General features: G+C 41.3%; 1 protein-coding gene across 3 annotated transcripts in view; it reads left to right on the forward strand.

Annotated features, from left to right (window-relative positions):
* GRB10 (growth factor receptor bound protein 10) overlaps positions 1 to 15,884 on the forward strand; it is a 255,794-nt gene that overhangs the window by 141,030 nt on the left and 98,880 nt on the right. For all 3 annotated transcript variants that reach the window (XM_019520726.1, XM_019520718.1, XM_019520734.1), the window contains 2 exons: positions 1,449 to 1,665; positions 5,507 to 5,648. In XM_019520726.1, coding sequence (XP_019376271.1) covers positions 1,449 to 1,665; positions 5,507 to 5,648 — 359 coding nt within the window. The remainder of the gene's footprint in view (positions 1 to 1,448; positions 1,666 to 5,506; positions 5,649 to 15,884) is intronic.

The following is a 15,884-nucleotide window of genomic DNA, read 5'->3' on the forward strand; positions in this document are numbered from 1 at the left end:
GTTTTTTAAAGAAAAAAAAATGGCCCTCAAAGTAAAAAGGCCCCCCCCCCCCCCCAAGTAATTGGATGCTATATATGGAAAGTAAATATATTTTTTAAAAATTTTCCAGGTCTAGAATCTAAGTAGGGTTTTCTTGAATCACCCCTTCCCACTCCTCACACTGCTACAGCAGGGGAACCAGTTGCTGGGGCAGGGGTCAGGTGGCCCCCTACCCCCACATCTCTAGTTTCTGCCTCATCCCCCCAACAAAATCCTCCCAGTCTCTGCCCAACTACTTCCTGCAGTTTCTGCCTTTTTCACTCCCTGCCCCTTACATTCTGATCCTGCTTGAGCTGCTCTGGCCTGGAGCATAGCACGTGGAAGGCTCAGTTCTTGACTGCCCTTACAGCAGTGTCAGTGTTGCCAATTGGCTGGTTAGGGGAATGAGGTTCCATGCATTCTGTGCCCAGGAGAGACAATAAGGGGGAGGGAAGAAGATGGGCAGGGGGCAGAAGCTTCAGAGCAGACCAGAGGTGGAGGAGGAGGCAGGAGGCTGCTGTGGGTCTGGTCTGGCTCGGCCTCAGCCTGGGCTCAGGGCCCGAGTCAGAGCTGCAACAGCCGCCTGCTGTCCCCTTGGCTTGACATGCAAATATAAACTGAAGGGCTTTTTCCCCATGCTGATTGGGAGGGGTTGTCTTATATTTGAGTAAATATGGTAATTGGTATTGACAGTGAATGAGACCTGTGCTTGTACACTCATCCACTATGCAAGGCAAAATATACCTTGACAGTAGTGAACTTAGTGACTTTTAACAATTAACTTTGAGGTTGCTTGTCCTCTCAATAGTTGTCACAATCATTTTTTGCCTTTTTTAATTGTGAACTTACCTTTTCACAATGTTTAAAGACATTGTATAAGAAATTTGGACCTCAAGGATATACAGGTTCCCCTCGCTTTATGCGGGTTCTTATGCGATGACCCTGTTTATACTAAAAATTCATGATATTATGCTATTGGTGTGGTGGAAGCCTGCAGTCAGCTGCTTTGTATGGTGCATTTTGGGAGTGGGGCACACCAAAATATAGTCTCCTGTGTGGATCTGTGCTCCTCGCTCGTTGTCTGCAACTTGTTTCTGTAGGTGTCATCCCCATTATGATAGTGTTCTGTGCTTGTGTGTACTGTCTGCTGTTGGTGAAAATTGTCTTGTAAAAGTGGTAGAAAGTGGGGGTCAGTACAGTTGAGGTCTTGGAACGTATCCCTGTTTGTTACATTGTAAAGTGGGTTCCTTTTATGAGAATTCGAGTTATGCACCGTTTTCCAGGAATGCATGTACAGCATAAAGCAAGGGAAACCTGTGTAGTAATAGGAGAGTACCCAATCTCTTTACAAAGCCATGGCAGGTTTCTTGTCATATTTTTTTTAGTTTTAGCCTTCATATGTTTCATGCAATCTTTATTTTATTTTTCAGATGACGATGTGGACCTAGAAGCTTTGGTAAACGACATGAACTCCTCATTTGAAAGCTTGTACACTACCTGTAGTATGCAGTCAGAAACCACTCCACTTCTTCAAAACGGTCAATTTAATCGCAGCCAATTGCCATCCTCAGGAACAAGTTCGCTTCACCCTATGTCTCCAAGGCAGAAGGTGCAGAGATCTCAGCCAGTACGCATTATGGCAGTGAGGTATGGAAAGGGGGAGAGACAAAGGGACTTCCATTTATTAAAACTAGTTTCTAACAAATGCGGTGTGGGGGAAAGGTTCCATCTTATGACTTGACACCTAACAGCTGCTTAGCATGCCAAGGAATGAAATCCTTGATGTTGTTTATTTATTTATTTATTGAATGGGGCAGAATAGGTAAAATAGAGGTGGACAGGGCATGCGATTTGGTGCATTGTTTGTGTGCCTCACTTACAAGCCACTTCATTAATATAGGTTTGCTTAAGTAACATCCTGTTTGGGATTTATTTTACTTCCTTCATCTATGTGTACTGTCAGTTGTAATATCTGCTCAGAATAATTTCCTAGTTCCTTAGGAATGTTTTAATGACCACTCTGATCACATAGATGCCTCAGTCAAGGGTATGTTTATAACGCTGTGGCAGGGCACTGTTTGTGGCTGCCACTTTAAGGGCCTGAAGACAGCAGCGGGCAGGTGCCTGATTAGGGCAGCCATTCTGGATTCAGGGCTTTCCATATAAACGGGGCATTTTGCTGCTGGAAGGCCAGGCAACAACATCGCCTGGCTGCTAGAGCTGCTGGTATCACTCTGGAGGTAAGGGAGGAGCTGTAGGGGATGGTCAGGAGGCTCCTGGTCCTGGGCATGACCTAAAACTGCACCCTGCCGGGAGTGGGTGACTTGGTGGGGCTCTCAGGAGCATGGGAGCCCACAGGAAATGCCAGGCAAGTTACCACCCTGGTGAAAGGTGGGTTGGGGCACCTTAACCCCAGCTCCCACAACCGGGTGGGTTACCCCCTTGTAGGGTCTGGAAGGTGGACCCCAGAGAGAGAGTGGGACATAGAATCAAACCTGTCTTGACATCCCCTGACTGGTCCTTGCTGGGGCCAGGACTGGCAGGGTCGAAGGGCCAGGGGCCCACCACAACAGATGCCCGGAGCTGAGGGCCTGGGGTTCTGACTGGCCTGGAGCTGGGCCAGGGTCAGTAGAGCCAAAGGTCCAAGGGGGACCACATCTGTAAGGGGGAAGCAGCTCAGGGAGCTATGCAGCTGGGAATGAAGGCAGGTTAGGGCACCAGAATGGGGGGATCTTAGAGGGGTCATGATCGGAGAAGTCTGGGGCCCAGCATGGGGCCAGTGATTGTAAAAACTATGGATGCCATCTGCGAGGCTTGGGCTGCGGTGTAGGGGAAGAACAGAGCTGCAGATAGCACTCCCTGGCATTGGGGCAAGAAATGGGCAGTCTCCTGCTTGATTAATATCAATTAATTAACAACAAGGCATGGCAGGTGAGAAGGCAGGCGGTCAGCCCAGAAACAGGGGGACGGGCCACAGGAAAACCGGCCCCGAGAAGGCCCCCTGTTGCAAACGCCCAAAATAAAACCACAGTTGGTCTTCACAAATTTTCAGAGCTTTAGATCAATATAAGAGTCTTCATAAAACTCCAAGTTAAACATACTAAGTAGTGTTCCATTATCAATACCACACCTCCAGGCATTTTTCAGCTCCTACAACAGTGGCAGTAAGCTAGTCCATGACAAGTAGACAAGTGAATATTTCACTCTTCTCAGTGTGAAACTAATGCAAGCTTGCATTAAAAACAAACCTTACAAATACTGACTGCACATAGTTCTCCAAAATCCTCTTCTAAAAAAAATCTTACCAATTCACTTTTCCATCTGTCTAGTTACTGACTAGACTTCCAAAATAAATGGGAAATTCTGGCTTTCTAAAACTTATTCTGAGCTATCTTTCTTTTTTTTTTTTTCCTCCAATTGATACCCTTGAAAACACAACAAAAAATCTTTCTTTAAGCAGCATTCCTGCTTTTCTATTTTAACAGATAACGGAGTAAATGTGATAAAAGCAAATCAACTATTTAATGTATTGATGTTTTCCGAAGTGCTTTGTTTTTTGCAGTGCAACTTTTACAACATGCATGTTGTAAAGAAAGGGTTGGCAATGTATGACCCACAGACCTCATGGATTTGGTTTGTGGAGCCTCGTGGCTTTGTCCGTGCCTGCTCTGGGCTTCAGCAGTGAGGAGCTGTGTGCTGTGGCAAGGGAACTAGAAGCTTTGCGTCCAACACTGCCACTTCTCTCCTTTCTCCTCAAGGCTGCAGTGCTAAAACAGCTCCTATCTGGAACAGAGCTTCACTGGGAGGTGGGAGTGGGGGAAGGAAGGCAGGGAGAAGTGGCAGCAGCATAGAGTTAGTTTCCAGATTCCCAACACTGGTACAGCTACTCTCCAAGAGGATGCTGTGCTCACAATGCAGCCATTGAGCAGGGGGCTGGGGGAGAAGCAACAGCAGCGCAGGCACCATTCACAGCTGTGTGGTTCTAGCAGAGCACAGGGAAATCTGACATACCACCTTGGCTTGAAACCAAGTTGCTGGTCTCTGCTCTAGAGACTTTCTCCATCTTGCTGTAGTTCATCATGGTCTGCAGAGGTCCTTTTTTAAATTGTGCATGGCATTCTGAAGCATAGCAAGGTTATTGGAAAATTTTTCCTGTCCCAATTCTGCACTTTCCTAAGTGCTAATATATCATGTTTGTCTTCAATGGAAACAGTGGCAGAACTAGCTTCATCTTGGGGTAATGACCATTCTTCTTGCTTCACCAAAACAGAATGGGAGGTGGTATCAGGTTGTTTTTGGAACGCAGCATTGAATATTATTATGGCCTGAATGATAGTGTTGCCCCTGGGTGGGGGTCAGGGCCAAGTCTAAACAACAGGGCCCTATGCAGTCCAGCTATGTAGAGTAGGCAGTATTTTCTGCTGCTTCCCGAAGAAAGTGGAACAGAGGTGACTTAAGCCATAGGCGATGGCTGAAGCTGGGTCAAAAGATGACAAATTCCTAGGAAGTAGATGGGTGGGAGGGTTGCTAGTTGTGTGTCATCTTCTACTTGGGTGGAGCCAGGTATGACTGTTACATCCGCACTGAAAACTGTTGAAGGTTTGTCACTAGATGGCACGTTATGCAAAGCAGCTGCAGAGCTAACTTGCCCTCATCCTATGCATCCTTGGTGTTGGAACACTAACGAGGAGGCTTGACAAAGTAGTCAATCATGGATAATCATCCTGTACTTTGTTAAACGTCCTCAATAACTAAGAGGTTTGAAGAGAGGTAGAAGGAAACTCTTAAATGACAGCATACCATAAGCTATGGGCTTTGTTTGGTCTCCCAAGGGATCACAAAATCACTTCACTTGACGTGGCTCTCAACTCAACTTGCTCAAGCTGCATCTCTGCTATAAAGTTACTGCTGCAGTTAACACTTAAAAGTAAAGCATCTCTTAGCTGTGCTACTGTAGTTAAGTCTGTCTTTTCATTTGGGACAAACAACTGTTGAGCTGCTTTGAATGTTTTATTTGTATCATGGTGGGGGTATTGGCACCAATCACCATACCCTGATCTTTTTAGGTACACATAGCATTTAAGGTCATGTATAATTTGGCTTCCAAATTATGTCAACATTCTTTCTCGTGCATTCATTCCATTTGAGCAACCTTTAACAAACTGCATTGTGGCTGGAGAATATCAGTCCTCACTACGTAGGGTGTAGGCCTGAATTTTGAAACAGAAGGTGTATTTCATCTGTGTGCAGTTACCTCAGTTTTGCACACAAATTGAATTATAAGTAACAAAACAAGCTTAGATGTCTGACTGGTAATTTTACATGTGCATGTAGTCTCAGTAATTCCACTAAAAAAATCCACCTTTGTTTACCTCAAGTGTGTTTGATTCACATTTCTTAAATTATATGATCCACTGTGCATAACGGGCATCAGATTTAGCCAGGAGAGCCAAATTTTCCTTTTAATACCCAGTTTGTGTTTTTGTAGACGTCTACAAGAAGAAGAGCAACAGTTCAGAACGTCATCCTTGCCTGCCATACCAAATCCGTTTCCAGAGCTCTGCAGTCCTACAAGCTCTCCAGTGCTGACCCCTGGGTCTTTACCTCAAAGTCAACCTGCTATTAAGCATGTGAGTAATGAGCAGAGCTTCATGTCACAGATTTTTTTACAAGCTGATGGTTGATTATTTTTAATTTCAGTTTGAAAGGCAGAAGGAAAAACATCAAAAATACTAGAAATATTTATATATCTTGTCCTTGAGCAGGGTAACACAGAAAAGAGAATAATTTCTGCAACCAGATTTCAAAGCTTTAAAAGGTTCGTAAGTATAAAGTGTTATCAGCAGCTCTTTCAGTTAATGAAGGATGTTTGTAGTGAATGAAGCAATAATGTTTAATATCCTCGTTTGAATTTCATTATGCCAGGCAATGACTCATTTAATTCAGAAGTCTGGATAATTTGCTTGGAGTTAGAGCAGTAATTGGGTAAATTACACTGCATATTTTAGGAGCCACAGTAGTGCTTACTACCTGTTGCTGATTAAAATTCAGGGTTGCTATAAATAGCTGCCTATATTCTTTAGAGATATTTTATCATCTTTATTGGTTTTACTGCATTTCATAAAGCTGCACAAAAAGCAAAGTAATCTTCTTAAAACCATAGCTGAGGAGATGGGACTAATGAGCAGAATGAACATGGGGAAAGCTGACTTGAACAGCTTTTGGAGTTCTTTACAATGGAAATTGAACAGATTGGGCCCACAGCACAGCTCTCATGATGTATAAGATGATGAGCATGTAGGTGGTGTCCTTTTAAAATATCTTTTTTTCCCTTCTTTTCTGCTATTCTTCACCCTTTACTGAGCATCATTTCACCACCTCTATTTCAAGAGTGCTCTGGGACTAATAATGGAGGCTAAAATTGAGCCAGAAAAACCTGAACAATTTGAGGGAGACTAACATAATTTATCCTTTTATGCTAACATATTTTCATTTGTGTTTGGTGCAAATATGATTTGCCCTTGGAACTACAAGGTGTGGAATGTTACATTACCTCACTTAGCTGTATTAGTTTGTCTAGAACAGTTCTGCAAACTGAAATTTAAACAGCTCCTCACAGCTGCCTGCATTAGTAATACAAGGGCTAACTTGAAATAAAGATTCCCAACTGGTCTCCACACAGTAATGAGTCCTGTAATGAGACTTTAGCAGGAGTCTGATCTGAGAGCTAAGTACTGTGCTGTCATACAGTGCTTAGAGAGGTTAGAGAGCCAGGATGCCTTTGGTGCTAGGGAATGATTTCTGTATCCAAGCAGACAACAATAAGCAATTCTCTTGTTACTGCACTTGATGGCAGAATAACTTTGCTGCCTTTCTTCCAATCTTGAGGGCATGTAATGAAAGAGACTGCAGAAATCTGGAGACTTCAATTACTCCTTCCTTTTTCCCTCCCTGCCTCCGTCCATTCCTTTGTTTTGCACTTTAGGGGTCAGCAACTTTTTGTAGATTCAATTTTTTTAATAAAATAGAATAAAGTGCAGTCAGTAAGGTAACTGAAGCTTAAAAGTCCTAATTGAATGTTGTATTTCTAACATCATAAAGATAAAGCAAATTAAGAATCTGAATAAAAGTAGCTTGAATAAATTTTCATAGATATGCTGTAATTTCCTAGATTGCAAAAGAAAGGGACAGCTTTAGCGTGAAGGTTACGTATTCATACTTTAACGGTTACCAGCCAATGAGAATCAGCCTTTAAGAAAGTATGTAAGGTACAAATGCAAAACGGTTTTGTTTTGCATTTAACTTAACCAGCGTTTTTTGCATGCTAGTTTAAATAGGACTTAAAATGTGCAGTTTAAACCAGTACACCCTAGATTGCCTGGGATGAGACAAAGTACAAGGGAAAAGTAATACTTTCTATGCCAGTTGAGCCTGTAGGTGTAATGGATTAGAGGCTAGTCTGTCAAAGTAGTTAACTGCTACATAGATACCTGTCCCTTGAGACCTGTAGTGGAACATTAAATAGTTTATAAATCAAAGGCTACAGCAAAGTCTTAAAGTTACTGACACATAAAAATTGTAACAAGTGTCCCACAGATGAAAGGCTCCATTTTGCATTACCAAGCTATAGGAACCAGTTGTTCCCCTTTATGCTGTGGCAGTAGGCTTGAGGGGTTTTGTTCTCACTTACACTTTAAAAAAAATGAATTAGACATCTCAGATTGTGTTCGTAATAGCTGATAGATGAAAGTGCTGGTTACTGATTAAAGCTGCCCAGCCTGTAATAGCTAGAGAATTTTTGTCTTCACTTGCCACAGAAGTATTAGGAAGTATATAGGGCAGTTACATGTTCTGCTAATCTTATGAAATAGAAGCACTTGACAAAATATATGGAACTTTATTTGCAGTGTTGCTCTATGTAAACCAAAGATTAGATTTCTGCCCCAAGTATCTGGTAGTTGGAAGCAACTTTGTAGGGGAGTCAAAATATTATGTAAAAAGCACAGAGTTTTTTCAGCTTAATGCTTGTAAAGGAACTTTGTTTGAAACCATCACTGCAACTGAAACCTACAGATTTCTTGTGTACTTTGTGTCATGTACATAGAAAAACTACCGTTTTGTTCGAGTTGCTGCTGCTTGATTCAAGAATTACTTTAAGACATCACTAATGCACTGGTCTAGGGTTGCTATGCATATTCTCTGCCCTGTTCCAGAAGGGTGCAATATTTTTTAAATTTTAAGTAGGGCAGTATCTAGCATTGACTTCACCTGTGGCTGCCTTTGTTTTCATGACAGAAAAGTGTAGTGCACACTTAACATTTCAGTGGTACGTCAGGGAGAAAAATAACCAAAGTGGAAAGAAACCTGAAGCCATCACTCACTGTTTCCCTCTTTACAATACATTGTTTTCTCTTTTTTCTTGAAGGTGAATGACTATATTTGCTTTCCTCTAAAAATGTATGTATATGCCATTAAGATAAGCTTGTATACAAATGTGTGTGTGGTATGAAATAAGTGGGACATCTGATCACAGCAAGTCCTCTAAAGAATACAATTCAAAATGCATCTAGATCTTAAAAAAAGGAAACTTAGACTTTCTGCATTTCAGCAAGAGAGACTAGATATGAAAATATGTAAATGCATAACTATACCAGGTTTAAAAGTGACAGACAGGAAGCTGAATTAAGGGATGTCACAACTGATACCAGATTGTGGAGTTTCTACATGAACCTATATGATAAATGCATGACTTTAGCAATCCCATGTCATGCAGCTTTCATGATGGAACTGAGACTAGGTGAAAGGGCAATTTGAAGTGCTGTCATCAAGTCTGGTGCACTGTTAAAAGAGAGATAAGGTCAGGGAAAGCTCATTCTAGTGTGATCAGACATCTGATGCATCAAGGAAATTAGGAACAAGTAACAGGACTAATGTGCTCTTGCAGTGAGTTGCCAGCTGTGATGTCAGGCTGAACAGATGCAACAGGGGTTGATTTAGTAAACAGTGTGTTTGGAGATGTTGGTAGGTGGGCCATACAACAATACAGATAGGTAGAAGAGGTCGGCCACAGAACCAGAAGGATCTGAAAACCCTTGGTGTAGTGGTTGAGACCCCCAGTGCATCTGATAATATAATTATGGTTCTTCAAAGACACTTGCTAAAATAGTTGCTGAATCCCTAGGTGTTGTCTTAAAATTGTGACCTGATGGAACTACTGAGTGAAAAGCTATGCTATCCTTAGGTTTAGACAGTAAGTTCTGACATCTTTGGAGAGGCGTACATGAAGCAGGGCCAGCCCTTCACTTTCCACCCTGTGCATTTCTTTTTTGTAAGAGCATTTGCAGCCCCTTCTAAGTATAAAGCTAGTATGAAACTGCACATATATAAGTGCTCCTAGCTTGTGTTGGGTGCTTGGAGTGGGTGGGGGGGGGGAAGGAGTGGTAAGAGAGATGTATCTAGCTCTTTGCCCTCCCCCCCAATTTAGGGAGGACACTAATTACAGGATGGGAGTAAAGACCGCTAAAAGATTTTAAATATCCTTTGCTTAACTGGATAAATATGTTTATCTAAGAAAAATTATAACCAGAAAATAAACCAAACCAAGACCAAACATTTATATATAAGATTGCTAAAAACATCAGACAGATAGATTGCCACTAATTGAAGTCCATCTCTGTGTTGCTGGTATAAACCAAAAACTTGTTGGTAACTTAGGTTATAATTTCTGGTTGTGTACAAATATTTTGGAAGAAGTATGCAATAATTACATGTAGGTCACTGCAGTGCCACAGGATATTAGTCTAAAGTATCTTGTGCGAGTCAATGAAGCTTTCAACTGTAAAAATAGGGCAAATTTCTCACATCCCTCTCTATACAGCCCAGGCAAACTTCCAGGCAGCAGTTGATGTACCTAAGTTATTTACTCTTTTATATCAAATTTAACTCACAAATGGTTATAAATTAATATCCACCTTTATTCCAGATTTAGTTACCCTTTAAGAGTAAACAAACTTTCTAGTTCTAATTAGTTTAATTACATATTGGTGAACAGATTTTCTAAATTATCGTCCCATAAATGCTTTATACTTTCCCTGTTTTGAAGGCAGGGGTGCTGGTTCCTGAAAGACCAACAGTATAAAATTATGCACATTTAGGGTAATGCTTGGTTGATGTGCAAAATTAGCCCTCATTCCATATGTAAAAGTTGCATTTAAGTAACACTAGCACAGTGTTACTTTAGTCAAATGACAAGTGCTGGCAACAGGTTGAGTCAACATCCAAACAAAGGCTTTTATTTTAACCTTTGCCTTCTAACAGGATACTCTGTAGGGGTCTCAGTGTGCAGCCTCTTGCCCCTTTGCCAGGCTTCCCTAGCTGAGTTTCTGAAGTCCCAGTCACAGAATCTGCACCAGTGGTTAAATTTTAGAAACCTTTAGCTTTCTTGTGTATTTTTTTTAACACTGGCTGCAAATTTGCAAGAGCCAAAATAAGCTCCCAGAACTTCAGCTGTACACTTACGAGTCTCATAAGACAAAGTGCATAGTTTCCTACCCCTGGTGTCTTGTTTTTTTTCTACCTATTAGGTTGTTGCAATGATAGAGTGGGAAGAATTGGGAAAGTCAGATGTCCCCTGCAGAGCTGTAGGATTGAGGAAGGTAAAAACTGAGTCTTTGCACCTTAAATTGTGTTGCCTTTCGCTTGGCGAGAAGAGACTGAAGAGAGACCGTAGATTTCTAGTGTCCACTAAATAAGCTGCACACAGCGCACAGCTGCTAGAGCAGGGTGTCAGACTCGCCCACACCCCTGGACTGTATTCAGACTGCAGGGCTTCTTGTAAGCCAGATATGCATGGGTAAATGACAAAGGCTGCAGCCTAAGTGGCTGTGGAGGAAGCAGCCGTGGGCCAAGCTTGCCTCGTGCTTCTGTCAGCTATGTCAGTCAGGGCCCCAGGTCCTGTGGCAGGCTTTGTCCCCTGCTAGCTCTGTCCCCTAGCTTATCAGGAGCCCAGTGGGTTGGATGGAGTGGCCCTGCAGGCCATGCATTCGACACACCTGTGTTAGAGAGTAAAGGAAGTCACTCCACAGCACAAAACCTGAATGGTGCTGCCGTTGGCCGTGGGGCTCTGGCTTGGGTCTGGGACTAGATTCAGCTGAACTCAAGCTCTCTCTGCCCTTCTGCTAACTCTTGCACTAGATGGCTTTGAAACAGAGAATCAAGCATTTCTTTATCACTGCTTTCTGCAAGTGACAGTATTGTAGTTCAGAAAGGCCAAAAGTGAAGTCCTGGAAAAAGCCCTTGGTTTTTTCTTGTGTTGAAACTGTTTTTTTTAAATCCTTTCTGTCACTGAGATGGCCGTGCTCCCAGGAGTACGCTGACTGTTAGTACACAGTGCTCCCATAGTGCTGGAGCATGCATAGGCACGCTGCTTAGTTGCAACTGATATCTGGCCTTAGTAGAGTCAGATCACGAGCACTCCTCCAATTGGGGTTGCCTGGACCGAGAAAACAACTATGTAAACGTGGCTAGCCCCATTGGAGCCCAATAAAACAGGCATAATAATATTTGTGAAAATTCAGAAACCAACTTGAAATAACGTGGTAGCTGCAATTAACCTTTACAACTGCCTTATACAAATACGAAATGCCTCTTGTGGCTTAGAGCAATGGTATATTGCTTGTGTGTAGCATGCTTGTGTGTGAACTGTAGACTTCAGTATATACACTCCTTACCTGTGTGTGTCCTAATAGAATTTTACTAATATGCAAATGATATAAAAGGAAAGTGTGGTGACAGTAACTTAACTAAAAATAAAACCAGTCTAATAAAATCTATATTGTTTGTTGTTGGCAGTTAGAAGAATAAGGCCTTTGTGGGCCAAGGGAACAGGATGTAATGTCTGAGAGAATGTGGATTGATTGCTGCTCGGGACAGCAAGAGGCAGTTTTTGAAATAGGTGGGTGATGCTAATGGTGGATGGGTTGTCAGCACTAACAAGACGGAGCCAAAATTTTAGTAACTACAATTAGACTTCAAGACAGATGTTTTAAGGTTAATAGTCATCATTTTCATACTGAAAGCTTTCAGTATTAACCTGCCCCAGGAGTATTTGGTGTGCTCACTTTCAAACTATATAAAAGCAGTCCTCATTTTAAAGATTGAGGCTGACACTGTCCCTTCTAAAAGAGAAATGTGCAGATGGTACTTGTATGGCAAACAGTGTCTTTGTGTAAAACTGAAATCTGTTTGAAACTTAACTCTTCATTTATGTAGTTATTTTGCCTGCTAAGTTGATACCTGACTTTACAGTTTTCTTATTTATTGGCATGGTGATTTGATGTTTTAAATTCATCTGCCTTCATTCCATTTCCTAAATGGACAGTACTTTAGTAGGAATTTAATAAACCCCCTGCAGGAAAAGGACCCAACTGAACTACCTCAGGGGTCATCCTTTCATGACTTGCATTTTTCTCGTTTGGTTTATAGTTTCCTTTATGATGCTGTACTTGTACTAGTTTGTGCTGTCTCTTACCCAGAGCTGTAGAATTACTGGTATATTGAAAAGGTATTTTATTTGGTTAATCTTAATCCCTTCAGTCAGTGCATTAAACTTAATCTTGCAGCCAGTTAAACCTGAACTTCTTAAAAGGAAGGTGAAATGCATACATAAAAAGCACTTGTGTGGAGGCTCTGCATCAGCATAAGGAAGAATTCCTGTCCCCTGCTGTTCAGACTGGGGGCCTGTTCCTGTACCTGCTAATGTTCCCACTCGGGTTGTAGCAGGGTCAGAATTAACTTCATTGTGGTGTAAAGGAATGGAGTCTAAACATAGCTGAAGAGTTGCATTTCTAAGGCATTTCCTGGCACATGACTTGCTTTGCATATTTAACCAAAGAAGACACCCATGCAGTTGCCTTGCTGACTAGTCGATGGCTATGACTGCCTCTCCATTAACTGGCAGGAGAGCAGGTAGCCTGGTTGCTTCAAGCAACTAACTATGATAGGTTGGATGGTAGACCTAAACAGGAATTATTTAGTTTGAATAAGGGAAGATGGGGAAGGGGGGGTGATAAGGGGGATTCTTCAGATTAGGTTTTTAAGTAAAAGTTAATTGTTGTCACTGTCTGCAAGGGATAGGCAAGATGTGTTGGAGTTAAATTACAGCAATGAGATTAAGGTTAAATATTAAAAACTTTGTGACTGAAGGTAGTTAATCCTTGAAACAGATTACCTAGAGCCATTGTAGAATCTTTATCACTGAAGTTTTTAAGAGCAGATTAGACAAACACTTAGTTTAGACAGAGATATCCTGTCCTGTGCAAGGAGTTAGATTAGATGACTTCCAGCAGTCCTTCCAGCCTTATGCATCTGTGATTAAAAGGCATGTGCTAGAACCCACTTAAAGGATTCTGCCTTGCTCTCAGACTCCATATATCACACTTCTGTTACATCTGCATGAGTCTGTGGTGATACAAGTGTAGCAAAACCATTCCAATTTTGACCCTGCTTCCTTCAATTCACCTTCCCCTTTGTAGCAGGTATGCATGTAGGTTTCTCCATACCCTCAATCCATAACATTGATTTCTGAATGTATCTTAATTTACTGAAAAGACAAGTGGTTTCCCACACATTAGGGGAGTGGGCATTAGTAATTTAAATGCAGTGTCACTGCTTCTAGAACCTTGGCTTAATTCACCGTTAACAAAGTCTGCTTTATTAAATTGTAACCGTATGTAATATTTTACTTCTGTGATTCAAGCAGTACTGTTTTAAGCTTTAGTTAACTGGGCAATAAGCAGGCCTTTATTCTTTACTTCTGCATATGGCGTAAAGTGAAACCAAGCTGGTGTTGGTTAAATGAAGAGTAGAGAGCTTGTTACCTATTGTAAACTTTGTACAATATAGTTGGCCACTTCCTAACAAAACCTGGTTCTTTGTCAGAGTCCTAAACCAGCCTGAACTAATGCATCATGCCATACCTGCTGCTGAAAATATTTTTCCAACCTAGGTGTTTGCACACTCTGCCTCCTGCTATCACAAGTATTGCAGTTCTGTTTAATTGATTTGTACTACTACATCTGTTAAAGTTGTATGCTGTGTTCTTACATTTTTTTCCAACATGAAGGAAATGCTCTCTTTTTGTGTAAGCAAACTATTCAGAATAAAAGACTCTTAGCTTAAGACCTAATATAAACAAGATTCTTATCGTATAATGGTTAAGGAATGTTGTTCCTCAGTTGCTAATCAGATCATCTTATGATCTCCCTACCCCCTGCAAGTCTGATAAAGTTTTCACTGCATCTAGAGCAGTGTTTTGAGGCATGCCTTGATAGACTCAGGGCACCCCTTCATAACTTCTGTGAATTGAGCAGCTCCCCATTCTAAAGACTAACTTATTTATTGTGGTGCTTACCTCCCTGAAGAGGGGCTAGACAGTGGGGGTGGAACAGTGGCCAGGCAGTGAAAAGCCTGAGCCTGCACCTATGAGCCTACACCTAACCCTGAGTGCCCTGTTCTAGAGTAAACCCCTACCAAACACTTGCCCCTCTACCTATAAAAACTGAGCATCATGTGAATATTTTCCCCCTGCATTTAAAAATGTCAGTAACAAAAGGCATGTATGGGGAAAGTGTCTAAAGAAATGTTATGCCAGCTTAAGATTGCATCTCTGACTTTCTTCAACCCATCTAGTAAATTGGAGAACACTTTATCCTTTTATGACTTATGCTTCAGTTTTCTGCAAATTCATCAGTCAAAAGCCAGGTCTGAATGACTTACAGTCTGTTGTAATGAAGATGTTTCACGTTCTGTCTCTTCTGTGGAGTCCTCTCCCAAGTTTTCTAGCACTACATTATATTTTTCCAATTTTCTTAATGCTTTCTTCTTCTTCTTGCAGTGTGAAAGATGCATCTAAAAGTGAAAACCAACCTGACTAGATATTTGGGAACCATTTAAACTGAAGTGCAGATTTGAAACATTTGTATAAAATTAACTAAAAATTATACAAGATTTATAATCTTGTTAGTAGTGTTGGATGTTGTTAAAATACTAGGCTCTAGGGTTTTTTAAATTATAAACTGAGGCAGATAATGTCTTTGTGTTTGCAGGTTGGGAATGCAGCACTGTATTTACCATGTTACTGTATCTCTTTTTTTATAAGTTATTTCTAAAGTAGCAAGTATTGGGACTTAGTTTGGTGAAGTTATACATCTTATAGAAACAGCTCTTCTATATTTTCTCTTCCACTGCTCTCAAGCCACCTCCAGATTTGATACTATAGTAATTATGATTGCCAACTGTTTTTTTTTCTAGCTTATTCTTGGAATGGTTGAGAGTGCAATGGCTTCCTGCTTGAGCATCCAAAGGTCTAGCTCACTTCCAAACACTTTAGTCAGGAATTACAAAGAGGCTTAAAAAAAGAAAGAAAGGAATGGAGCTGGATTGTTTAAGTAACAGTTGATTCAGAGAGCACTGCAACCCATTTATGACTCCACTGTGAGTTGGTGCCATCTTTACTTCTGCTGTGTTTAATCATATCACTGGTATGTATGAGAGTACAGCTGAAGATGCATCTGAAAAGTTCTGGGAAATATTGAGTGATGCTATTTAGAGGAGTATTAATGACATGCAGAAAAGCAGGTCTTTTTTGTCTCTAGACTGCTCAGGAAGGTACACCTTTCAATCAGTAAAATGCCGTGGTGAAAATGGGAGGGGCTGTTTTGTTAGGTTTTTTTTAAATATTCCAGCAATGCCATATAAGATACTATGTTCCTGCAGTCTCATTCAATTCAATGAGTGTATAAGAAAAGCCACTTTTTTTCTTTCTTTCTTTTTTTTTTGGGGGGGGGGGGGGGGGGGGGGGGGGGGGA

This window comes from Gavialis gangeticus, unplaced genomic scaffold (genome assembly GCF_001723915.1).
Source record: "Gavialis gangeticus isolate Ggan-Ray unplaced genomic scaffold, GavGan_comp1, whole genome shotgun sequence".
Classification (NCBI taxonomy): Eukaryota; Metazoa; Chordata; order Crocodylia; family Gavialidae; genus Gavialis; species Gavialis gangeticus.